Source organism: Colossoma macropomum, unplaced genomic scaffold (assembly GCF_904425465.1).
Source record: "Colossoma macropomum unplaced genomic scaffold, Colossoma_macropomum, whole genome shotgun sequence".
Taxonomy (NCBI): domain Eukaryota; kingdom Metazoa; phylum Chordata; class Actinopteri; order Characiformes; family Serrasalmidae; genus Colossoma; species Colossoma macropomum.
The window spans coordinates 27,532,885-27,551,463 of record NW_023494790.1 but is presented as its reverse complement, the minus strand read 5'-3'; the positions used below and the strand labels follow the sequence as shown (position 1 = coordinate 27,551,463).

Here is an 18,579-nt window from a genome sequence, read left to right as displayed (position 1 = left end):
ATGATCTCATTACTTAATTATGACAGAAACCAAAGTGACATGTTTCTCATGAACGTATTTTTATTGAGACATTATGAAAAATGAATATGTTGTGATGAGAATGTTTGATGGCAAAAAGGCTGAGTAAATGAGCTGACTTAGTCAATTGTTTCCATGCAAATCGAACGTATTAGTGCCATGCATCAAAAGTGCATCTGTTCCAGGTGCACTGGAGTTGTATGTTGCTCTAATCTGTAGCTAGGCTTCACACTTCCAGGAGCACATCCAGCTATGCATAGGCACTACTCACCCTGATTTTCAAAACATACAGCACAAACAAGACACCACTGCTACACAGTTACTGATGTTTCTTTCCCTTACATGGATTAAAAGTCCAACCTTCAGAAATACATTAAGGAGAATTCTCACAATTATCACAGCATAACGCTGTTAAACAACACACACTAGGCTTCGATTGATGGGAGAATGCAGTATATGTTACAGTATCATTCGAAGCGTACAGCGCTGCAAACACAGCAAATTAAAAAAATAAATAAAATCAGAACGAGCTGAACTGCTCGAGAATGTCAGGGCTGGGGGAGAGGAGTCTTTAACGGAGAAGCTTCCTGTAACCTCCTTGTGTGTTCAGTGCCACAGTCACTTCAGGATCCAAGCTCCAGGCAGTTGGAGCTCAGATGACATTCAGGTGACTGTTGCTGTGGGAGGAGGGGCAGAGGGAGAACGGCCGGTCGCTGATGAGGCTGCGCAGGGCCCGGTGGACCACGTCAGGCATATGGTCAGCGACCATCCGTGGACTGATTAGCACGCTGCAGAACGCGGTCTCGTTGGACCACTCTGCACGGTACCGCACCTGGGAGAAGCAGTGTCTGGGTTTCGGGTTTAAGAGAGGGCCCAGAGAGAAAGAAAGACAAAGAGATACCTTTAGGTGACAGACACACTTTGAAGGTATATTTCTATCAGCTCTGCATTTTTATCACACGCTAGATGAGTTTTAGAAAGTTTAGGAGGGCGGTTTTAAAAAGCGGGCATTGCACAGGGGATTACCATGATGCAATGGAGCATGAATGCATTGAATTCATCAGAGTTATGAGTAGGTGTGTGTGAACTGTACTTTTATGACCTCATTAATTAAAAAAGGAAGGGCTTTATATGTGGCTGTACACCACTGTAAACATCTTATGGCTCTCAGTGTTTACGTGTGAAACACAGGGTGACTTTATCTGTGTTCAATGGCTGAAAGTTAGCTGGGCTCTGACCTGCGTGAGGGCCCATCTTCTGTGATGTATATGATGCGTCCAGGCAGAAAGAGAGGCAGGTGGGTGGGGAGGGTGGGGGAGTCATCTGAAGAAATGCTATGATAGGAAGTGGAGCCCGGCACCAATAAGCTCTCCTCTCCAAGTAACGGTCGGCTTAATGCCTCCTCCCTCCGGTTCTCCATTTCTGTGGGGAAGTCATCTGGGGTTCCCCCAAACACCTCATACCAGCAGCCATGCAAGAGAATCTTGTACTGGTGAGCAGACGGAACAAGAGAGAAGTTATAAGGTACGTAGAAGAGAACAAGACAAATGAAATGACTCACATAATCATTTCTATCATATAAATAAACAAATAATCTTACCTTGGGTTTATTACAATTAGACACCATCTTCAGTATTCTCTTCTTCAAGTCTTCCATGTTTGGGATACTCAATCTACAAAAAAAATAAAAAAAAATGAAAGGGAAACCTTGGTTGACTGCATTATTTTAGGGAAGTGAAGCAAAAGTAGTCCCACAAACAAAGCCAAAGACATTAACATTTGAAAGTATCACCAGAAACACACTGAAATGTCAATGTAAACAACTGTTCAAACATTTGGAATCAACTGGTATATAAAATATTTGTTAATTTATATACAATAATAACTCATAGTGAAAATAAACTATTCATCAAAAGGTATTTTATTTAGTATTTAAAGTCTTCTGTGAACAAGAAATTATTACATGGTAAATACTATACTGTAATTATTTATTGACTTATTTTTTGTCAAGTTAACTGCCTGGAGATTTGACATCCACTTCTGAAATATGATGACTGGATATACATTTTATTTTGTAATGTATTTAGAACTTAAAGTTAAACTTTGTAAGATTTGGAATCATGCATAATTGTAATTTTGTAATGTCAGCTGTGCTTCAGACCCCTTCCCACCCCCTTGATTGCGAATGGGGTTGAAAGAGTATTCAAAGAGAACTCAGTCGAAACCTGGTGAAGGACATGTTTTCCGAGGTTGCAAGTGAATTATCTATTATTGTCATCATATTAGCATAATGCTGATTTTGTATTTGAGACCTAAATATTGAACCAGACCTGTACTTGTGACATTAATATGAAAAGTCTGAAAAAACCCATGAAATCCGACTGAGCACCTCTCATATTTAAGTTGCTATTTCAGGCTTTACAGGCTGATTCACAGCAGCGCATGCACACCATGTTTTTGCATGCTTTTTTTCCCCTCCTGACTCAGTAAAGCTACTCTTTACAATTAAAAATATGTGAAAATTAGAAATTTTAAAATTTTAAAATAAAAAAAATAAAAAGTACAACCTTCTTAATCATCATTCTGGACACATCTAAAATTTCTTACTTTTTATTTATAGTTTCCTTCTGTCCTACTAGTTATTTAAAAGCTAACACCAGCACATTTGAATCATTTTTTACACTTGTCTGCAACCAAATTAGTTTTGTATTATTGAAAGCATTGGTTGCAAACCTTTGAACAGCAATTCAAAACTTTGGAACAATACTCTAAAGTGCTCTATGAATATATGCTAATGAGCAAACTTTCATTTACACCTCTGAGCTGTGTGGTGTAAGTCTATATCATTTGCATATAATCCTCACCTGGGGACCAGATCTTTTCCCAGAACCACAGAGATCACAAACTGCTTGGAGTACTCAGCAAGCGCTTTACTAAGGGGAGACATTAGGAGGAAATTAAAATGCATCTTATAAGATTTCAAGCACTAATATGTTCAATACTGTCCTATCATACATCCCAGTGTGTTACCAATCAAATTTATGGCTAGATAACTATGATAACGAATGTGTTATGAAATTTTAGACTTGACTGGCAACAAAACTTTTCATAGAGCCTTGACATGCTGGATGCGTACCTCATGAGGCCCCCTGGTGGTGAAAAAGCGTAGCACTTCAAAGTGGGGTAAGTACTATGCAGCAGTGCTGCCAGGAGGGACGCTGTGCCTGCACCAAGACTGTGACCTGTGATGACCAGCCTGTACTCCTGCACAAACATACATTTACATGACATGTAGATTCGTTCCAAGAGAAGAGTACTCATATGAAAATGACACAGGACAATGACTGTATTTAATGGCAGTGCTGAACTTTTTACTTAAGAGTGCTTAGCACTCCTGTAGATGAGACTTACAGGTGCAACGCTGAAAGCCTGGCTCAAGATGCCATCATTGACAAGCTTCTTATAGATGTAATTGGCTGCTTGAGATATGCCCTGTAAAACAGAAATACGTTATATTTTCTGTACAAATCAAATGCAGAGCAAGCAGAACATACTTTCCATTCTTATACATGTTGAACTTTGAATTTTGTTTCATTATTTCTTGCACGTAGCTCACTGGAACAAGCAGAAATATTCGAACAAAAGCACAGATTCTGAACTTTCAATCAATACCACATTTGTGTTCATAAGTAAGAGAGGAGATTTCAAAGATTTATTATTTCAATTTGAATTTGAAAATCTGGTTTGAAATGAAATGTTTGAAAAGAGTTTGTCCAGAATTGTTCACAGTGGTTGTGATAGGACCCAAGCTGAAGTGTTTAATGCCTCCAAAAGTTGCATCACAGAAAGTTATTACATAAAATGGTTATGAGTATGCTGCTTGACGCCTGAGGCATTATTTTACAATAGTTTTGAAATAAGGTTTTGGCCTAAAATGTATATTTTTTTTTTTTTAAATGTAAAAAATCCAGTTAGTACTATTCTATTATTTCCAACATTACCTATAAAAACTCGGAAGACACGTGTAGGTTCAGAAGTCATTTTGGATAGTAAATAACATGGATATATCTGTGTTGCAGACATCAAGACCCCTGGTTCCTGTCACCACCATTACAGACATTCGAAATCTGCTTTCTCTACAATGCACCATTTTACTTCAAAACGCTCTCAATGACTTTGTTTATGTCTGATGAAACCTTGATCCACATATATATTTAGAGGCTTATGCATGAATTACCCAAGATTAGGATCACCCAGTTTACATCAAGAGAGAAGAACGTTGGCAAAATACATCAGACATTGGAAAATTTGTCACAGCACATACTTTGTGCATATATATTGTGTGCCAACATAAGCATATGATTTACATTTCCTGGGGCTTTAATAAATTATTTCCCAGTAGTTTGAGACACATTGCAATGGAAGAGGAACTACCTTTAGAACTAAAGTGGAGTCAATCAAAAAGAGTACTTAAACTGGTATTAACTGTATTTTTTTTTTAAGAAATTATCTGAGAGAAAATCCACACAGCTGTCTGCCTGTTTTGTATTTTAATAATCAATGTGATAAAGTAGATCATTATGTTATTAAATACAAATAATTATATAATGTAAATCAAAAATGTGTGCGTAATGTTAAAGCATTTACCTTACTGCAGTAGATCATAAAATAAGCAATCAATAAAGTACAAATGTAATAATTTTGTTGGAATGGGAAGACTCCAAAAGACCTACAGCCCTGCACTGCTCTGACAGAAAACTGCACTGACATAAAAGCAACACTAAACCTCACCTTGTGTGCATAAGAGGCTCCTGACACGCCTTCAACTGGCAGATTTTCACATTCTGCAGAGAGGTCCGTCAACGCGTCCTGTACATACATATACAATACAATAAACCAAAAGGGCAGATACCATAAATGGCTGTAAAGCATTTCTACTCACAAAGAAAAGAATACTAAGTAAGATGAAATAATGAAGTATTGCTTTAAAGTATTTAGTGTCCATTTCGATGTTTCAATGTTTTTTTTACGACTGGTGTGCCGCTATGTTCTCCTGAACATCGAAACGATTATACAGTCACCACATACCTTTAGTGACAGTGTTCCCCTCACAGCAACCAGCACAGCCTCCCTTTTGTGATCCAGTGCAACAAAGAACGGAATCTCGTATATCTGCAGAGCAACTAACAGTGCTCAGGAAACCCTTCATTCAATCATAACTTATTCAATCATAACTATCAAAGTCAAGCTACACAAGTCATATGGAGTTACTCGATATGTTACCTGATTATGGAAGCTAATGTGAATAAAGTCTCGGTACTGTAGTCCAGTGACGTGCAAGATAGAGCTAAAATTACAGCCGAAGTTGTCTCCTCCAACCAGGTCGGACTCTGCATTACGGTTACGACAGCTGCAAAAAGATCAATTGCTGTTCCTTTCAACTGCACTTCAACATGTAAACGATTATGTGGATTAAAGCAGCAATAATATGGTCTTTATAATAATAATAATGAAACAATAATATAATCTTTGCTAATGGAAAACTCACCAGTCACCACTGAGTTTGCACAATCCAGTAAAAGGGTTTGAGTACACATACAAGGGCCACCCATATGCAGCAACAGCAAACTGCATAAAATGTGCAGCTTTCTCAAGCTCTATCTCCAAATCTTCTCTCTGTACACAGAAAACATTTCTGTATATTTAAAAAAATCTAGAAACATCTCAGATCCCACAGCATACACAGTGATCTGCAAAAATATTCAGAGTTGCCATGACACCAGTGACCCATGACTCATGATGACACTACAAAAATCAGTTCTGCTGTCGTTATTATATCTTATTTTAGCCTTGGAAAGTTTCAGATTGCCAATGTGTTCATATTTCTGTATGCCTCACTGGCAATTTCACAAAAGTAGACAACAAAGGTAAAATCTTAATACTCTCACAAACTGTTGTAAGTGTTCAATTTAGTCTCTTAGTCCAATGACAGAGAAATAGACTCACTATGGGGGATGATGGGCTGTGGGGTATGACATCATCAGGGTCTCTGCAGTGCTCCATTTTATCCTGCTCTTGATGCAGAAGGGCCAGGCCTGCAGCGATGTCACTGGGCACCAGGTCTGTGTCCTACACAGATAAATACTGTGAATTCACTGCACACATATATCAAGCTTATGTCTCTGTTAGGCAATCAGCTGGCTGAACCAAAAAAGATGTATTGCTATTTACTTATTTAAGCAGCAATCTATGTAATCCCAACATTAAGTTCTACAACCAAAATTGTGTGAATGTTTAACTCAACCACTGAGGCTTTGGGTTGGAAGTCATACATCATTAAGTGGAATTCCTCCAGTTTTTCAATTCAATGGTTGAGATGTAAACAAAGTCATTCAGAGCTGTTTGATGTGAAACGATTCATTGTGGAGAAATTTACCGCCTCAGATTTCTTTACAGTGATGGTAATAGAACCCAGGGGTTGCCATATCTACAACACAAATATAGCCGTTTTGTTTACCATTCAAAATGAAATGAATACGGACCTAAACAATTATACCATATTTATTCTACCTAACAGACGAGACTATTCTAAAAACTTGGCTTTTGTGCTGCATGGGTTGAACACAGTCGGGGGGTGGGGCTGTACAAAACGCGTTCTATTACACTGTGCACGTTTTAGGACATCCTAAGGCCACAGCATCAGGTTTCAGACACAGCTTCAGGTCTCGGGCAAAGCACTGTCATGTCTTAGCTCTAGCACAATTGTACATCAGATGCAATGATCTCAGACAAAAAGGTATCGAGCTTAGCTGCCACAGAGACGGTGGCCTCAGACAAAAGTTTGGATGACATTTGCACATTCCTTTTCCTTATAACTAGATTAATTACAGTTTTAACTACAGCTTTTACTGAACTGCACTGTTTTTATATTATTTTATTTGACAAGCATTAAGTTCAACTCACACTATCACTATGTTTACTTCTGTGAAAATGTAGAAATAAAAAAAAAGGTAGAGGAAAGAAAAAAGGTTAACACAAGGTTTCCCAAATAAGATTAAGCCTTAGTAGAATGTAATTAACAGCAAAAATCAGTTTTCTTTTGGATTCTATGTAACTCTTAACTCTGAAGGTATTTTAAAAATGTTGTAGGCACAAAACTATCACAAAACTGTTGCAAAACTATGTCTCAGGATCTCAAGTGGCGCTACCATCTAACGATTCACCTTATCGCCAGGAGACTGTCAACCGTGGCCAGAAGTACGAGAAAACATAATAGGCCTCGTTCTTGCCCTATCAATAGCTCTTCTAGTCAGTGCAGGTGTTTTTTAGCTGACATGACAGAATTGACAGTTAGTGATCTCCTCCAAGTATGTTAAACTGTCCTATGATGTCGCAATTGCAGCAGTTTGAAAATATGCGGTGGCGCTTCACATCTCGGAGGAGGCACATGCTGGCATTAGGAGACTTAGCTTGTGGAACTGGCCATAAATAAACAGCCATAAATAGAAAGAAAGCAATAAAATTAAATATATCAATAAACAATGTCTCAGGCAGTGTATAACCATTTTGTGTAACAGCTTTCTTTGATCATCATAGAATCATCGTGCTACCAAGTCAGAATCATTCTTTGTGACTCTTACATAAATTGAAAAAAAAATTAGATCTTGAAGCTCTCATTAATACTTATTCTTGTTAGTGTTTACTGTTGAAACTTGATTTGTTTGAGAAATCACACAAGCTTAAGAGAACTCTGCCTACTTTCACAGTTCTGTTATGTGACAGGAAACAACACAGGTATTCGACCAGGGTATGGACAGTTCTGGGTTTGTGTTCATGCACCACCCAGTGGAAAAATGACCATACAGTAAAATAAGCACAACAGAGTTGTGACCAGTGACCATCATCTAGCTATGGTTTCACAGCTCACCGAGAAGAAGCCGCTGACAAGCTGGGCGATGCTGGAGAAGGCCGCTCTGTGGTTATCATCCTGAGGCAGGCAGCAGCACAGCAGGCGCAGCCGGCTCTCCCATACACGCACAGCTAGTGATCGTGCAGTGTAAAAGAGCTGCGAGGACTCGCTACTCTGCAGATCTCTCAGGCCCGAGGACTCGCCGATCAGGGTTGGCCGTCGTAGGCTGCCCAACGGGTCGAAGACTATCAACACGCCCAAAACCATGGCGAACAAGATGATCCAGCTAGGGAGGAGGACAAGACAGCATGTCAACCCTAAGCCAGTTTTACTGCATTGACTGCATGGCCAAAACATACAGATAACTACATTTTTGAATGCTGGAATTAATAAGAGTGCTTTTCTGTGGTTCCCTTAATAGTATTAGGTCTAAATACACCAAGCTGATTAGCTCACTTAGCAGGAATGTACAGGTTGGGCTCTAGCTATCAACTCCTAATCTACAATCTTGTGTTGTTTATCACCCATTCAATAAATCAATAAAATTAAATTCTAACTGTATGTCAGCTATCTGACTTTGCTACAGCTGCTCAAATGCTGCTTGTCTGCTAGTCCGAAATTATTGTTTCACCCACCTAGCAACCACAGCGCCAATTACAAGACCAATCTCAGCTGGTTCACATTCTCCACTGTTATCAGATACCCAGACGGCTCCAAGACAGGCCCAAACAAACTCAGGGATGTAAAGGACTGCACGAAGATATACCAGGACTGGCATTGAGCGTCGTGGACCTGGATTCATTATGGTTCCTTAGATAAAGACATGAGAGAAGTACATTTTAGTTTCTAATGAACATATGAAATGTTCATTAAGTACACAGATTGGTCTCAGACGACTGTTCTCCAATGGATAAGGCTTACCTTGAGCACTGACGTAAACAACTGCACATAAGGTTAAGATAATGACAGCAAGCAGGACGAGGAGGACAACAAGGTAGCTATGCAAAACAACTCCACCACGACAATCAAACTTTCCTTTGTGTGTGGCATAGAGGACTACAGTAGCAATCCACCTGAGAGAAAACAAAGAGCTTTAAATGTGAGGACAGTTCACAGTGTGTCTGGCAGGTAATATTTTCTCCTACACTTGACTACAAGCACTGTCTCTGGCATAATGGTTCATACTTGTGGTAGCTACAAAGACTTTATATCTCTGAGCATATACATTCATATGCAAACGTTTGGGCACTCTTGGTTAAATTATGTTTTGTTGATTTTGTGAAAATATGTTAAGGCATCCTTTACAGAGAACACACTTCTGCAAAAATGTGGCCTGTGCCAAATTTGTCACATTTTGTTTTTTTCCCCAATATGTTAAACTCTGAAAATAAATAGAAACTGTGCGCTAAAATTTGTAGAAAATGTCCTTTGTTCCCCATGGAGGATGTGTTGATCCTTATTTTCACTTAGAAAGCCTACAAAACACGAACTGACTGGGGATATTGCATACAACTGTATAATGATTTTCATAACAATCCAGAGTTGCCCAAATTGTCAGATTTGCCAAATTATGATGCAATCAAAGCTCGGGGGGAACACACTGTGCAATATCTGAAATCCTAATATGTGAAAACTACAGGTGTAATTATGTCAATCAAGTATCAAAAATCACACACACACGCACACATTCCCTGACACTGCTTATCCTTTTGGGTTGCGGGGGGTTGCGGGGGTGGGGGGGCTGGAGCCTAACCCAGCAGTCATTGGGTGAAAGGCAGGATGCACCCTGGACAGGTTGTATCAAAAATCAGAAAAATAAATATTTAAAACAGTGTTCTGAAATTTAAAAATGTATCGCTAATGCACCTCTCTTTTTTCTGAGGGTCTCTCAGTTTCTGCCTTTTGTAGAAAACACTGTCAGTGATTCAAACTAGTGTCCATGGGGTTCAACCTATTTTTGTATTGCTTCACAAGATCTCTAAAAATCTGTTCTTTAAAAAAAATTTGTATTTTTCTCAGGAAAACAATCGTGAAGCATTTATTTTTGTAAAAAAATAAGCTCTGTAGAGTTAAGACACAGTAATTTGACAAAATACACAAAATACTGAAAATCAAATCAAATCCAAATCGTTACACACTTTAACTAAAACTGCGATACGAACCAAGACTGAATTTCACTCACAAGGCTCCCTCCTTCCTATACATGTTACTCATGAAACTGTGGTTCCTCCACTCACACAGGGCACTAAAGGGGTTCGTTCAGTTTTTAAAAGAACATAAATGGCTTTACATTCAACATTTAACGTACGATTTGGGTGTACAAGCCGTTATTTCACGACTTTACGTCATGAACGTTACACGATGCATGCACTACATAGGGTACAGAGAGCCGTTTAAGACTGAGATTCAGCTGTAAGACACACATTGGCCAAAAAAGCTACCCGGCCTCTTACCACAGGACTCGAATGAACAGCTCAAAGGCGCCCGGCAGTACAAGATCATCACTGGCGATTCCCCACCGCCGACCAAACACGACCATGCCAGGCATGGTGACAGCTCAGAGGGAGCGGAGTGACAGCTGATCCAGCCTGGGCTCAGGAAACCGAAACGCCGTTTTGTAAAACCTCGCCAACGCCCAAGGGAAGGGAACTTACGCAGTCAGCGCGGTCTTCCCAGGCTTAACTCACACTCTTTGCGCTAGCTGACTCGCAAACGATAACCTCTCCTTAACATTTTCAGTCCGGATTAGCAGTAGTGGCACGACAAAAACAACATGACGGAGCCTCTCCAGCTGGAAGAGACCGAAGCCGAAATATTATTAGCTACCCTAAACAGTCAGCTATCAAACTTCACTGCAGAAAGAATACAGTCAAATTATCCGCGGCTGAAATCACCCGGCCCCTTGTTTAAATATACTTAACACCCTAAGGAAAGAAAGCGAAGATTCATATTTGTTATAAACGATTATTTACACAGCTCGTTAGCTGTGCGCGACATTTAGCGAGCACTCTGTTATTTTCTGTTTCTGAGGTGTAACACTTAAATCCTCCGCCGGCTTTCTGCACTCTGCGAGATCCGTTCCGTTCCGTGACGTTTTCCCTTGAAGAAGAAAATATTTTTGCGACATAGTTATATTAGTAATTTATACCGCAGCAATCATACTACACTTATCATTTAATCCAATGTGTGAATCTGTACATACAATACATATAAATGCAAATATTGATACACGAAGAGATAGAATCGTTAACAAGGGTCAGTTGTACGTCTGTTATTACTTAGTCCAAAGCTTGAATATACGAGCGGTTAAAAGTAATCACAGTTTAACCGTTTGAGATCACTGTTTTCAATAAAATTAAACAAAAAATGGTGCACAAAATGTATCAAATCATTCTATTGAAATGCTACTACTCTACAACTTGAATCACAAACTTGAAATATTAAATATATTTAATATCTTTATTAAAAACTCTGCTAAAAAATAACATAGAGCAGCACAGCTTGTCACCAATTAAAGCAGCATGTGTTGTGTTTGGATGCTGGTGTGTTGGTCAACCAGCATGACCAGCATAAACCTGCTTATGGAACACATGCTGGTCTGTGCTGCTTTTTTCAGCAGGGTATGCCTTTCTATAGGATGCCAGTCTACACTGTATGCGTTATTACTGAATAAACTAACAGCCGTTATTAATATGGTAAGTGATTCCCAACTTTTGAACAGTAGTGTACATACTAGACATGTGCCGATATTTTAGAAAGTTACCATCACTACACTTCAGTCAAACAAACTGCTGTTTCATCTGAGATTTCTTACACAAGCGGAGCAGCACTGGCTTCATCATGTCCCACTACGCTGTCACCACACAGCCCGACAAAAATCTAGAGGAAACCAAGGACATGATGCCCATTAAGGCTGCCACAATACAGGATTCCAGCAGTTAATTAAGACTGCTGTCCAATTATGCAGGGAGTCATTAGGGACGTTTTTTCAAAGAAACAAAGCCCCAAAATATACAACCAACAACATTGTTTTAAAAAAATGACATTCAGAACACTTACATACTTACACTATACATAGTGTTTTTTATACAATACTCTGATAATTTCCCCTTTTTAAAAGGAAAAAATTCACTACTTTTCCAAAATTTCTGCATCTGCTGAGATGTGAACTGTCAAGACTGGTTTAATGTAAAATGCTCTGTTCTGGAGAAACTTACCAACTCCGATTTCTTTACAGTGGTGCTGCTAGGTATCAGGGGGCACAATGTCTGCCACACAAATATGACCATTTTATTTAGTATCCAAAATCACCAGTGAACCTACACACATCTTTTAAGTCACCTTGCAACAATCTGCATGTACCTCTCCACCATTAACGCCCTATGCCAAAACATTATCTCAAAACTTTCATTGAACAATGTAAAAGTCATCAGGCAGCGTATTCATGACATTTTCATGTAATCATTTCCTCTGAGAGAGCTTTTAGGACTGAACTCTTCAGATATCTTCAGTCTGGTTCCTATCACCACCACTGTGAACAATTCTGACTCTGCATTTTTCTGTAGAACAGAGCATTTCACATCAAACCCATCTATATGATTTTGTTTACATCTTCTAATTTAATTAGGCAGAAATTTTGATTCAAGATTCATTGAAAAGAAAATACAGTCCATGATTAAGTTTAATTCCTGCCCAGAATAATTTAATAATAATGTAATTATAGAACAAGACACAGCAAAACAAATAGTGTTTCCCATAAAATCTTTATTTGAGGTGGACATCATGCAAACCTGAATAACTAAAAAAACTGCTTTTTGCTGAGCAAAAAAAAAGGAAAATTATAATCCAGAAATAATCATAATAAAAAAAAAAAAATATCAATTCCAATTTGCAACAATGCCCATCCATCAGTGATTAGAAACAAAATATAACAGTAAAGTATAGCTCAATATACAAATCATGCTTTACAACTATATGGGCAATGCTGCTGGCAATGGTTCTGACAAAAAAAAAAATCAAAGTCAAACGTTCAATATGTAAGATAAATGTCTGGAACGTCAGTCCCTCAATTATTAAGTTATATGCTACCTCAACGAATTTCACGTTTTTTTCAATTTTAGAAACGTCAGATAAAATGTTAAAAAAGCACATTGGCCAACATGATTAAAATCTGGTAAATATATATATACGCAATATGTGTATGTCAAGAGTGGAAAAAAACATTTTTGAAGCAAAATGCATCATTTGGGTAAATGAAATACCCAATTAGCAGTGAAAATAAAGCAGTGTGCAAACTGATGCAAACATGACTCTGGTGCAAAAAAAAGAGGGAAAAAAAAGAAAGAAAACACATCAGCTTCCACATTGCTACAGACTTGATTATTTTGAAATTTTCCATCTCACAAACTTAGGAAAACACTGAAAAGGTGCTCTTTCATTCTAATAAAAAACAAAATATGAGAGCTGACCAGAGCATGGGGCAAAACCGCTGTTTTGAGATTAGCCTTCCTTTGCAAAGGAATCTACATAGGGTGATAATGTAAAAACAACCATTCCTCAAACAAATCTGTCACAGAGAGTAATTTGTCCAACCAACACTCATCTAGAGTTTCAGTAAACAATGTACATTTATTAAGATTGCAAATACTCTTACAAATATAGTCAATATTCAGCAAGAATAAGTCCCCTTGACCATTACACACCGCCAAATTTTAGGCAATTTCAGCTCTTTTATGATGCCAGGAGCCAAACTGAAGGGAATACACATTTCATGTAGAAAACACTTCTTACTTTTTTCCTTAGTGCCTAATAATGAAAAAATAGTAAGGCAACCAACAAAAAACAAAAATCAGGAATCCAAATAATGGGGAAGCCGAGGGTTTGCCACAGTTTGAATCCAAAACTGTCCCAGAGCTGGTCAAGGTTTCAGGAAAAAGAGAAGTGGATCCCTTTTGTATTCCATCTCAGGCATCTTACTCAAACTTGGTGTCAGCGGTGTCCTGTGCCCCCACGCACAACTGCCAAGGCTCTGGCTTTGGCACTTAAGCTGGCAAACTCAGCTTCTTTCCTTTCAACACTATAAACAGAAACAGACACATTAAGGATCCAGAAAATCACAAGTGGTTTTACGTCCTCTATCTATGTATCTAAGTGTCTATTGTCTATCTAGATGCATACAGTGTACTTGACCATTGCTTCTGATATTCTGATGATCACATTTACTGTTCTTTCACTATTGATAATCACTGTTTGAGAAACATTACACAAAAGTAAATATGCAACCTCTCCATTTATGTCATGTAGTTCATGTCAAAATTTAGAAGAACAAAATCCTTTACTTTCTCCTAAGCAAACGCTGCAAACAACCACCACATTTAACTAATTATGTGACATTAGGTGTGGGCAATATGGCAATCTTTATCGTGATCATGATAAGTTACTGGAGGTGTAACGATGCTAGGGACTGCGACACAGCTCTAGTCTCATTTGTGAATTTGTCAACAACATGGATAATCATAATTTTCCTTCATTCAAATCTTGTTGAAAATATGAATCGTGAGCTGAGGGTATTGTTCCACTCCGATAAATTATGTCACTTTCTCTCACAATATGCTTTTCTGAGCATAGCATCAGGGTTTAAAGAACACTGACCAACTGCCTGTTTCAATACAAAGAGGGCATAATTAGTCCTGTTTAATTGGATTTAGTGCAGCACAGAATGTAAAACGTTTAATAATAATAGGTAACTTACTGTACTTACCTTTTGTTACATAAAGATAGAAGAAATCACAATACAGGATTGTCTGAACAATGCCTGCCACGATGGCAATCATATCGAAGAATCCTTCAAAGTAGTAGCGCCAGATCCAGTTGATGAGATACAGGGCACGATAGAGCCCCAAGAAGAACAGATAGTGGGTGGTTATAGTCTCAGCTTCACCAGTTTTACTGATCATAAAAAGCTGGGGAAGAATGGCCACTGACTCCAAGTAGATAGAGAAGGTCCAGAATATCTACACCAACAAACGAGACAAAAACATCAGTAAAGAAGCTCTCCGCTAAACTCTAAAGAAACTTCAGAATGCACTAAAGTTAAAAACAGTGAAACTGCGGTATGTCCTAAAATTCACACTTGTCACACTTCTGTGACAAATTCCGGCTTAGAGCAGAAGTACACGTTAAGGCCATAAGGGTGCAGTTGTGTACCTTTGGACAGCTAATCACAGAAGTTCATGTCATTTTACTGTTCTTCTCTTATATTTCCAAAACAAGTCAGAAATTGACCAATGTGTTAAACTGTGGGATATTTGCTTAGTCTCATACCACTTCAGTGCAGTACTCGGGAAAGGGTGCATTTAGTGTTTTCTTAAACGCTGTGCTTTTGCACTTTCAAAAATAGGGACACACTTGGACACTTACTGGACACACGTGAATGCACAAATATGTAGAGAAAACCACAAACGTGGGCTCTGTCCAGGCACATCTTACCTCAAGAGGAGAGAAGTCGTGGTTGACGAGGAAAGCAAGGCCACCCACCGGGACGACTAGGAACTCCACTCTGAAAGTGTCATGGTTGCCATCATAGGTGGCTTTGAACTTAACATAGATCAGGTACACTGTGGCATATGCACATCCAATGTAGATAACCTGTACAAAATAAAGCAACACAGAATCATACAGACAATATAACATGAGACAAGCAATTTAAATCAGGTTTAGCAATTACATTGACACTTTTCTGTTATTATTATTATTATTAGTAGTAGTAGCAGTATTTTTAGTAGTAGTATTATTTCTCCAAGTATTTTGCTTGTAATGCTGCTATGACATACTGGAAGAAGAGATCAAAATATGTGTACACTTCAGTGCGAAAAAGTTCAGCAGTCCACGCCAACTCACCTTCATAATGGTGTTGTACAGAGAGATAAAGGAGGTGAGGAGGTCCAAGTAGCGAGTAGTGAAAACCAGGGCGAAGAGAATCTGGCTTTTGCCAGATATACCTAAAAGGCAGAAAAAGACGATCGGTAAGTTGAATGTTCACGACTCTGTGAATACTGCATGATGCAATGAATTAAACCCCTTGTCTCGTTTGTACAAACAGACTCAAACACGGCAACCTTTTCTAATACCTACTACATATATGTCAACAGTAACAATGTCAATAGTATAGCATTTACTCATCAAGCACGATCAACCACTCCCTAAAATACAAACCGAATTAGAACATTAAATCATAAAATAAGTGACAGGCTGTGTAAGTATATCTTCTTTTCAGTTTCTGAAAGATATTAATTAAAACCACATAAAAGCTTCATACATATTTGTTTTGACTCGTAGAGTCCAAAGGAGGCAGAACACAGATTCTCATATTTATCAAACATCAGTTACATCAGAGTTCTAGTCTGCTCAGTTGCAACGATGGGATTTGAGGAACAAAACACGTCTTTTACATTAATAAACAACCTTGAGTAAAAGTTTAAAACTAACTCTGGCTTCTTTTAATGATGACTACAGTACTCAGTAGTACATCCTGCCACGTCAGAGGTCACGTCCAACCTCCGGAGAGAGAAATGCAGAGAATGAATGAAGTTGAGCTCTGCATTAACATTACTGCATACAGTACGTAATACAAAACGGATTAATACGAGGATCTGAAAAAACATGCTAGTAAACAATAACATGATCTCCAACCACGGGCTTATGGTAACCAATGTGGCTGGAAGTTTCCCTGCAAGATGTGTTCTATATATTCAGCATTTGACGTTAACTCACAAAGAAACCAGAGCATAATAGAAAATAGAATAATAGAACATTTGCGTTGATAAAGTGGCCACTGGCTGGTGCTCTTATCTAAGTTATACTAATAACGTGAGGAAAAGTGATACTACGGATCTCGGCTGGGTCATGATTCAGGTTAACTTAGCTCATCTTAAAGGGTCTAAAGGAGGTGATGAAATGTCTGTTGCTCGCAGTAAAACTGCTCAAGGCAGTCTCAACTGATAAGAAAACACGACCAAAGTCTAAATATCGGAGCTAGCTGAACTGGGGGTCAGTTAGCGGAGTTAGCTGTGCGGAGTCGCGGCCTGGCCGAGTGCTGCGACAAACTCTGAGCCAGCTAACCTAGCTAAGTGGGTTTAGCTCTGTAGGTTAGCTAGGTTAGCCAGCTAGCTGAAAACCTCACAAATGCAAAGAAATGACACTCAAATATGAAACACACCCCAGAAACAGTCTGTGCAGAGCTATTTGTCTTTGCAGTCGGGTACAGGTAACTTTAAAAAGCGTAACCTTACCGGCACAAGACCTGCTTTTCCATATTTTGAGCAGCAGGATGATGATAGCCGCTAAATGAGAGAGATCCCCGGTGAGCCTGAATATGTTCATGTTTCTGTCGGCGCGGAAAGAGAGAGAGAAGGAGAGAGAGACGCCTTCAGCGGTAGAGTAACGTTAGAATGAGAAACAGTTAAATGGCGGACAGGTCGGACCGAACTTCAGCAGCGAGTGGGTCCCCAAAAGTGAGATAAGGACACCGAATCTACGGCGTCTGCCCCACTCCCAACTGAAAGATGGCGAGGAGAGCGACGTGGCCCGGGGACGTGTCCAGCGTGTTGAGCGGCCAATGAAGCGGGGCGAGGCGGGCTAGAGCCCGGGGAGCGCAACCACCCCCGGAAAGGGCGGGACATGCCGCGAGCTCCGACTCCTGTTTTAACATTTGTTAAGGAAATTAGTGACGAGCATTACGACTCGATTTAGGGAGTCGATTCCCCTCAACTAGCCGTTTAAATGAATCGAACTATGTGAGTTTGATTCAGCACACAAGAGTGGGCGTTTAGACCTACCGTAACCCACTCTGCACGAAAACACACACACACACACACACACACATATACATTATCTAAGCCGCTTATCCTTCTGAGTTGCGCGGGGATCATTCGCCTGGATCATTTAAAAGAGTCGTTCAAAAGAGCGATTCGTTCACGAAAGGAAATGGTTATAAATAGTAAAACACAAGAAAAAGTTACCACACAGGTGGATCTCGTTATATCTGCGTAATCTAGGACCTCAAATAAATGTCAGACAGTCATTAATGTTCCATATTAAATATTATCATTTAACATTTAAAAGCTGGTAAATTTAGCTTTTATTTAAATGTATATAAATTATAGCACATTTTATATGTGTTTTATTTTTTCAATGTGTTAAACTAAGCAAATAAACAGAAATTAGCCAAAAAAAAGAAAAAAAAACAGCATATTGAAGTGTGTTCTCTGTAGAAGACGTGTTATCTTTTTTCCAAAAATCAGCAAAACATGTTATTTGACCAAGAGTTCAAACTTTTGCATATGCTTGTATTTGTTTACTTAATTCAGGATGGTAATATAAGGAAAGAGGAGACAAAGTTCAGCTAAAGAGTGATGTGAGATATTATATTATAATGTTATACAGTGTAATTGATAGGAGACAAATATACACACAGACAAGAAGCAACAGAAAACAAAAGAAGTAATCCCATTATTAGGGTTTGACATCAGGGACTCCAGATGTGCTATTTTGGTGAATTATGTGTGTGAATTTGTGATTTTTGCACAAAAACACAATTATCCATCTTGCTGAAATTCACTGTAGTCAGGCATTGACTAGATAAGCTACAGAAG

The 18,579-nt window shown here is 38.9% G+C and overlaps 2 protein-coding genes across 2 annotated transcripts; both read right to left on the bottom strand.

The window, feature by feature from the left end:
• Positions 1 to 35: 35 nt before the first annotated feature.
• daglb (diacylglycerol lipase, beta) lies at positions 36 to 10,968 on the bottom strand. Its single transcript, XM_036572893.1, has 15 exons — positions 10,381 to 10,968; positions 8,849 to 9,000; positions 8,563 to 8,737; positions 7,946 to 8,213; positions 6,025 to 6,147; positions 5,567 to 5,694; positions 5,302 to 5,428; positions 5,107 to 5,190; positions 4,810 to 4,887; positions 3,430 to 3,510; positions 3,155 to 3,282; positions 2,883 to 2,951; positions 1,619 to 1,691; positions 1,257 to 1,507; positions 36 to 866 (listed from the first exon to the last, which is right to left on the bottom strand). Exons 1-15 carry the CDS (start codon positions 10,473 to 10,475, stop codon positions 671 to 673), a joined length of 2,028 nt encoding a protein of 675 aa, XP_036428786.1. The 5' UTR covers positions 10,476 to 10,968; the 3' UTR covers positions 36 to 670.
• Positions 10,969 to 12,673: 1,705 nt separating this feature from the next.
• kdelr2b (KDEL endoplasmic reticulum protein retention receptor 2b) lies at positions 12,674 to 17,537 on the bottom strand. Its single transcript, XM_036572891.1, has 5 exons — positions 17,218 to 17,537; positions 15,827 to 15,927; positions 15,416 to 15,574; positions 14,688 to 14,940; positions 12,674 to 14,003 (listed from the first exon to the last, which is right to left on the bottom strand). Exons 1-5 carry the CDS (start codon positions 17,306 to 17,308, stop codon positions 13,969 to 13,971), a joined length of 639 nt encoding a protein of 212 aa, XP_036428784.1. The 5' UTR covers positions 17,309 to 17,537; the 3' UTR covers positions 12,674 to 13,968.
• Positions 17,538 to 18,579: the final 1,042 nt, after the last annotated feature.

Excerpts from the sequence above, each read along its gene's own strand:
- daglb (XM_036572893.1), bottom strand. The coding sequence starts at position 10,475 with ATGCCTGGCATGGTCGTGTTTGGTCGGCGGTGGGGAATCGCCAGTGAT. Across the intron at positions 8,738-8,848 it reads TGTTTACGTCAGTGCTCAAG|GAACCATAATGAATCCAGGT; the intron begins GTAAGCCTTATC and ends TCTTTATCTAAG. Across the intron at positions 3,283-3,429 it reads AGGCTTTCAGCGTTGCACCT|GAGTACAGGCTGGTCATCAC; the intron begins GTAAGTCTCATC and ends ATGTTTGTGCAG.
- kdelr2b (XM_036572891.1), bottom strand. The coding sequence starts at position 17,308 with ATGAACATATTCAGGCTCACCGGGGATCTCTCTCATTTAGCGGCTATC. Across the intron at positions 15,575-15,826 it reads TGTACAACACCATTATGAAG|GTTATCTACATTGGATGTGC; the intron begins GTGAGTTGGCGT and ends TATTTTGTACAG. Across the intron at positions 14,941-15,415 it reads ACGACTTCTCTCCTCTTGAG|ATATTCTGGACCTTCTCTAT; the intron begins GTAAGATGTGCC and ends TTGTTGGTGTAG.